Consider the following 7,787-nt stretch of genomic DNA (forward strand, 5'->3'; position numbering starts at 1 on the left):
ATAAGTTGTCCTTGTTGCAAACAAGGGCAACTTATAAGCTTCACATAAGTTGCTCTTCTTTGCAACAAGGGCAACTTATAAGCTTCACATAAGTTTCTCTTGTTGCAAACAAGGGCAACTTTTGAGTTTTTTTTTTTTAAAAAAAAAAAATCTGCAATATAATTCCTGATATTCTGCAATATAATTACTGATTTTGCAATATAAAATTATGCATTATAATTTATAGAATACTGTTTCACCAAACATCAGCTTGACATTCCTCAAAAATGATATAAATTTCAAATTTCCATTAATATTACCGAATTAATTCAAATGTAATTAATTAAATCGATAATTAACAAAATAATTTAAGAGTCACGGATAACTACAAGCCTGCTCTATTTATTACAGTAGTTCACAATCGTTGAATTAAGTAGCCCACTTGTCTCGACCTTCATCCAACTCCTCTTTGGTAAAGGGCCCTCCCTTGGAGTTTTGAAAACCTTTAAAAGAACAACGTACATGAAAACCAATAAATTAAATTAAGTTTCATATGCGAAAACAGAAATTATATTGGTCCCGAAAACAACTTTCTGAGTGTACTAAGATTCATTTCAAGTTCTTTATGCACATCTAAGGCTCATTTGGCTCGATATAGATCATATTTGGCCAAAAATGGCATTTTTTATCCCAACTATCAACAAAAAACCTAAGGACACTTTCTAAATCTTTTTCATGATTCATATTATTAGTTATATGTTTATAAGACTCATTTCAAGTTTGTTACTCACGCCTATGGGTCATTTGGGTCTATATAGGTCATTTATGGCCAAAAATGGCATTTTCGATCCCAACTACCAACAAACGAACCTATTTCCACATTCTAACCCTTTTTCATGATTCATATGATTAGTTATATGTTATGAAACTCATTGCAAGTTCAATTCGTTATGCAAGCCTAAGGGTCATTTGGGTCGATATAGGCCATTTATGGCCAAAAATGGCATTTTCGATCCCAACTACAAACAAACGAACCTATTTTCATATTCTAAACATTTTTCATGATTCATATGATTAATTATATTTTTATAAGACTCATTTTAAGTTCGTTATGCACGCCTATGGGTCATTTGGGTCGATATAGGTCATTTATGGCCAAAAATGGCATTTTTCGATCCCAACTACCAACAAACGAACCTATTTACACATTCTAAATCTTTTTAATGATTCATATGATTAGTTATATGATAATGAAACTCATTTCAAGTTCGTTATGCACGTCTATGGGTCATTTGGGTCGAATATAGGTCATTTATGGCCAAAAATGGCATTTTTGATCCCAACTACCAACAAACGAACCTATTTCCATATTCTAAATGTTTTTCATGATTCATATGATTATTTATATGATTATAAGACTCATTTCAAGTTCGTTATGCACGCCTGTGGGTCATTTTGGTCGATATAGGTCATTTATGGCCAAAAATGGTATTTTCGATCCCAACTACCAACAAACGAACCTATTTCCACATTCTAAATTTTTTTAATGATTCATATGATTATCTATATGATTATGAAACTCATTTCAAGTTCGTTATGCACGCCTATGGTTCTTTTGGGTCGATAAAGGTCATTTATGGCCAAAATGGCATTTTCGATCCCAAATATCAACAAATGAACCTAAGGACACTTTCTAAATCGTTTTTTATGTTTCATATTCTTAGTCAGAGGTTACTAAGATTCATTTCAAGTTTTTTATGCACATTTAAGGCTCATTTGGCTCGATATAGCTCATATTTGGCCAAAAATGGCATTTTCGATCCCAAATATCAAAAATGAACCTAAGGACACTTTCTAAATCGTTTTATGTTTCATATGTTTAGTTATAGGTTAATAAGATTCATTTCAAGTTCGTTATGCACGCCTATGGGTCATTTGGGTCGATATAGGTCATTTATGGCCAAACATGGCATTTTCGATCCCAACTATCAACAAATGAACCTAAGGACACTTTCTAAATATTTTTCATGATTCATATGATTAGTTATATGTTTATAAGACTCATTTCAAGTTCGTTATGCACGCCTATGGGTAATTTGGGTCGATATAGGCCATTGGCCAAAAATGGCATTTTCGATCGCAACTACCAACAAGCGAGCCTATTTCCACATTCTAAACCTTTTTAATGATTTATATGATTATTTATATGTTTATGAAATTCATTTCAAGTTCGTTATGCACACCTATGGTTCATTTGGGTCGATATATGTCATTTATGGCAAAATGGCATTTTCGCTCCCAACTACCAACAAACGAATTTATATTCAAATTCTAAACCTTTTTCATGATTCCTATGATTAGTTGAAATGAATTCCTATTTTGGTTCATTAGTTGAGAGTTGGGAGCAAAAACGACTATTTTAGTGAAAATATGACATATAACGATCAAACGAGCCTTAAATGGTGCATAAATTGACCAAAGTATATGAGAATAAGGATTGGCAGCCTAATACTAAGTATTTTAAACATGTAAAGGGTTAAGAATTCCTATTTTGGTTCATTAGTTGAGACTTGGGATTGAAAGCGGCTATTTTAGTCAACATATGACATGTAAGGATCGAACGAGCCTTCAATGTGCATAAATTGACCAAAGTAGATGAGAATAAGGATTGGAAACCTAATACTAAGTATATTATACATGTAAAGGGTTAATAATTCCTATTTTGTTCATGAGTTAAGAGTTGGGAGCGAAAACGACTATTTTTTTCAAAATATCACATGTAAGGATCGGCAAAACTATTAAAATGAAATATGCTTAACAATAATAAAATTACTTTATTGGCAAAAAATAATTAAAAAAAAATAATAGGAAATTATATGAAGAGGGTTTCTAAAATATAGATATTGTATGACTGTCGGATATGCGACTATATGACATGCAACAATACAGATAGATGGGAAAAGTGTCGAACATAGAACAAACTAAACAGCTAGTATAAAACATTGAATCTGCAAGAAGAAATTTCTTTAATAATAAGACCCCATAGATAGAAAAATTTAGTTCATCACACTACTAGACAACTAAACAAATTTCTAAAGATCTAGGAATTTATTTATTTATTTTGGCATACCTCGAACCAAACAAATTTAAACATTCCTAAACACCAAACTCCTAAACATAAAAAAACTCAAGAAACAAAGTAGACAACCGGGTGAATACCTATATAAGTATACACTATCAGTGGGTGAATACCTATTTTAACACATGTATTTTTAATGATTTAGGATTAGTTTAGGTGTTCTTACATCATGATTTAGTGCTGGTTGTATTATATGAGACCTTAAGCTATACTTTTATCATGTTATGGCTGATTCTCGATTGATCTGCTACTGCTTTACTGATCTGCTGGGCATCAGCAATAACAACAGCAGTATACAACCCACTGCAGCAGCCACAACAGCAGCAGTATAGAGCCAACTGCAGCAGCAACTACAGCAGCAGTATAGAGCAGTGTAGAAGCAGTAGCAGAGCAGTACAAATCCGAGAAAAGCATAACAAAAGAGAAGAACAGAGCAATACATAGAAGAGAAGACCCATAACAACAACAACAACAACAACAACAACAACAACAACAACAACAACAACAACAACAACAGTATAGCAGAAGCAGTACAGAAGCAGCAGCAGAGCAACAACAACAGCAGTACAGAAGCAGAGCATTCTCCGTTTTAAAAATTCTACACTCTCGTTTAAGACAAATAGTCAAGTACAACATGTAACAAAAAACATAATGTAATAGATCTTACCCAAAGTGTGACAAAGAACTCTTCAGTTCTTTTCGTTCCCTTTCAAACTCTCTTCCGGCATCAACTTGTTTATCTCTTCACATTGCAACAAGATCAATAAGGCTGATTCACCCAGTTTTAACTGCTGATGTTACTTGATGGAGTTTCCTGTTCCAAAAACAGATGGTAAAAGTAAGTCACTACAACATCCTTATCAACCCCTTTAATTTGTATGTAGGGACATGGCACGTCTTGCAGATTATCAACTTCAACAAGAATCTAAAAGAAGACATCCAAAGAGGAAATTTTCTAAATTAAAACTTGTATATGTCATATAGAATTGTGTCAATTCTTTGAGAATAGTCTGAAGTAAATTATCACCAGGAATGTTGTTAAACAAAATCTAACTTTTGGCGCTTAAATTCAAGATAAATATTAAGCTCCCAACTAAACTATAGGTATGCAAGTTTGTTTTGTTGTATGAGCTCTTATGGAAAGGTCCTTCCTGTGACATTTTATTACTAATATACATCAATATTTTTACTCTATCATGGAGTAGCACCTAAAATCTTTGTTATGAAAAGCACGGTCCCTAACTAAGCTATCCGTAGTCCCAACTTATTTCAAGTTGGCACAGTGGAGATTCAACCGGCTTTGCTTGCAAGGAATACAAGTAAGTGATACTCTAACATACCACCCTTGCTGGGAAGAATCCCTGTAGGTCATGTTTATTGTTCAGGACTATGGAAGACGTATGGGTCCTAATCATCTAATACATCATCAATATTTCAGTATGTAGGGAGTACACCTAAAGCATGAATCAACATCATCCACAAAGTTGTTTAAGAATCCAGGGATAAAGCACTCAACTAATCGTAGATTCTTAGCAAAAAAAGAATTATGGAGGACAACAAACTTACTCTTTTTCTCCATGCTTCACTGTAGTTCCTTCATATTCAGGCAGGAGTACAGTATCCCCTTCTTTGACAGCAACAGGAACATGATTCCCAGACTTGTCGGGAAGGCCAGGTCCAACAACAAGAACTTTTCCAGAATTAAGCTGAATACCCAATTCAATTAACAAATTTCAGCAACAACCCTTTACAGGAGGAACAACAACTGACACCCCCCCTCAAGAAAAAGCATCACAATCAGAGTTAACACACTTTACAGACAGCACAAACTTGGAAATAATCCTCAATCAACCGATGAAGAACAATTATACGATTATTCACCGTGATAATCCAAAAAATTTCACATTAAATCGGATAATTAACAGGCATCACTGACAATAAAATCAACAGATGATCTAATCAACTAAATAGTTAACTAGATGGATAAGCCCCACTAATGTAGTACACTTTTCAACTAAAATAAGATAAACCCATTTATCTTATTCGCATTTCTGAAGTACATTTTAGAAAATGGGAAGAAATCTACCAACTTACATAATAGCTATTTCAAAAATAAAAAATAAAACCAATTTATTGGATAAAAAACAACAATACATGAATTAGACAGATAAAGAAGAAAACAAATGACAAAAGCCAAAATGAGTAAAATTGTAAGGACGTATACCTTGTTGCTGGTCTCGGGGACTAAAATGCCGGCATGAGTCTTTGCAGGAGGAACAATCTTCTCCACCAAAACTCCGTTCAACAATAGCGTCAAACGCTTCGCCATTTTTCAGTTAAAAATTAAAATGTGCGATAAACAAAGGAGGGTGAAGGAGAACGGAAATAAAACCCTAGATCAGGTGATTAGGGTTTATGAGAGAGAGAAATTATCATTGGCACCGTTTTTATTGATAAGGCTTTATGTGATTTAGGTGCTAGTGTATCTGTTATGCCTTTGTCTTTCTGTACTACATTGAACATGGGTGAGCTTAAGGTTACTAATATCACTCTGCAAATGGCCGACCGTTCTGTTATTACCCCTTAGATGTTTTAGAGGACGTCCCAATTAGAGTAGGTAAATTTTATATACCCGTGGAATTTGTATTACTAGACATGCAAGAGGACTCCTAAATTCCCATTATCTTAGGTAGACCCTTCCTTCACACGGCAGGGGCGGTCATTGATGTAAAAAGTGGGAAATTGACTTTGTCTGCTGGGAATGATAAGGTGACTTTTAACCTGAATAGTGCCTTAAAGACTCCCATGCTAGAGGAAGAATAATGCTATAGAATTGATGTAGTTGATTTTATTATGCGAGATAACGTCTCCCAGGTTCTCGAAAGAGATCCCTTGGAGGCAGTGCTTTGTTGTGAATCTTCTGCAGGCGATATCAGTTCTTGGAGTGCTGAAATGGATGCTCTTGAGTTAGCTCTTGATGGTGGAGAGTCTGAACCTGAGGAGAGCACCAAAGTAAGGAGGTTAGTTCGGCCGGTTTGTTCTGTAAAGGAGGTAAAAAATCCCGAACTTAAACCTCTTCCTACAAAACAAAAATATGCATTTTTGGATGATGGACAACTTTTCCCTGTAATTGTCAGTACTGCACCTGATGAAGACCAGTTGTCCCAACTTCTTAATGTGTTGAAAAAGCACAAAAAGTCCATTGGGTACAGTATTGACGATTTAAAGGGTATTAGCCCTAATTTTTGCATGCATAGGATACATCTAGATGATAATCAAAAGCCATGCATTCAACCCCAGCGTCGTTTGAACCCCATCATGCAAGATGTTGTAAAAGCTGAAGTCATAAAATTTCTTGATGCAGGTATTGTCTACGTTGTGTCTGATTTTAAGTGGGTGAGTCCTGTTCAGGTAGTACCAAATAAAGGGGGGGCGACTGTGGTTAGGAATGAGAAGAATTCATTAATCCCAACTAGGGTGGTTACAGGTTGGCACATGTGTATTGACTATAGGCGTCTGAATGTTGCCACTAAAAAGGACCACTTTCCCCTTCCCTTTATTGATCAAATGTTAAAAAGGCTAGCCTGTCACAAGTTATTCTGTTATCTGGATGGTTATTCTGGTTTCTTTCAAATCCCTATACATCCAGACGACCAGGAAAAGACCACCTTCACATGTCCCTACGGTACTTTTGCATATCGTAAGATGCCCTTTGGTCTGTGTAATGCACCTGCTATATTTCAACGTTGCATGATGAGCATCTTTTCTGAGTTTATTGAGTCTATCATGGAAGTGTTTATGGATGACTTTAGTGTCTATGGTACTTGTTTTGATTCTTGTTTGATTAATTTGACTAAAGTTTTGAAAAGGTGTGAAGAATGTAATCTGGTCTTGAATTGGAAAAAGTGCCATTTCATGGTTACTGAAGGGGTGGTCTTGGGACATTTGATATCTGATAAGGGCATCCAGGTGGATCGAGCTAAGGTCCAAGTGATTGAACAATTTCCCCCTCCAGTTAATGTGAAGGGTGTTAGAAGTTTTCTTGGTCATGCCGGGTTTTATCGCCGCTTTATCAAGGATTTTTCTAAGATTGTTAAACCACTGTCCCATCTCCTCCCCATTTGTGTTTACTGATGCTTGTCTTGAGGCTTTTGAGAGGATTAAACAGGCACTAATTTCGGCTCCTATCATCCGTTCTCCCGAATGGGATCTTCCGTTCGAGATAATGTGTGATGCAAGTGACTACGCAGTTGGGGCAGTTTTGGGTCAGAGAAAGGAAAAGGTCTTGCATGCCATCTACTATGCTAGTAAGACCTTAGATGAAGCTCAGGTTAATTATGCTACTACTGAGAAGGAGCTTCTAGCCATAGTCTATGCCTTGGACATTTTCCCACTTATATGATTGGGTCCAAGGTGATAGTCTATACTGACCATGCGGCCCTTAAGTATCTGCTCTCCAAAAAGGAAGCCAAGCCCAGGCTTATTCGATGGATAATACTGCTGCAGAAGTTTGATCTAGAGATCCACGACAAGAAAGGGGCTGAGAATGTGGTTGCAGACCACTTGTGTAGATTGAGGTATGATGATGGTAAAGTGTCTACACCGATTGATGATTCATTTCCGGATGATCACTTACTTGCACTTGCCAGTCAGTCACCATGGTTTGTAG

The 7,787-nt window shown here is 35.8% G+C and overlaps 1 protein-coding gene across 2 annotated transcripts; it reads right to left on the bottom strand.

The window, feature by feature from the left end:
- Positions 1–238: 238 nt before the first annotated feature.
- On the bottom strand, positions 239–5,561 carry LOC110790326 (10 kDa chaperonin, mitochondrial-like). Of its 2 annotated transcripts, XM_021995106.2 has the most exons (4): positions 5,343–5,553; positions 4,685–4,824; positions 3,786–3,932; positions 239–482 (listed from the first exon to the last, which is right to left on the bottom strand). In XM_021995106.2, the coding sequence occupies exons 1-3, from the start codon at positions 5,445–5,447 to the stop codon at positions 3,893–3,895; spliced, it is 285 nt and encodes a 94-aa protein (XP_021850798.1). In that variant the 5' UTR covers positions 5,448–5,553; the 3' UTR covers positions 239–482; positions 3,786–3,892. The 2 variants fall into 2 exon arrangements, with proteins under 2 accessions (XP_021850798.1, XP_021850799.1); XM_021995107.2 differs by lacking the exons at positions 239–482; positions 3,786–3,932 and having other exon boundaries at positions 4,681–4,824; positions 5,343–5,561.
- Between the last annotated feature and the right edge of the window lie 2,226 nt (positions 5,562–7,787).

Source organism: Spinacia oleracea, chromosome 3, assembly GCF_020520425.1.
Source record: "Spinacia oleracea cultivar Varoflay chromosome 3, BTI_SOV_V1, whole genome shotgun sequence".
Classification (NCBI taxonomy): domain Eukaryota; kingdom Viridiplantae; phylum Streptophyta; class Magnoliopsida; order Caryophyllales; family Amaranthaceae; genus Spinacia; species Spinacia oleracea.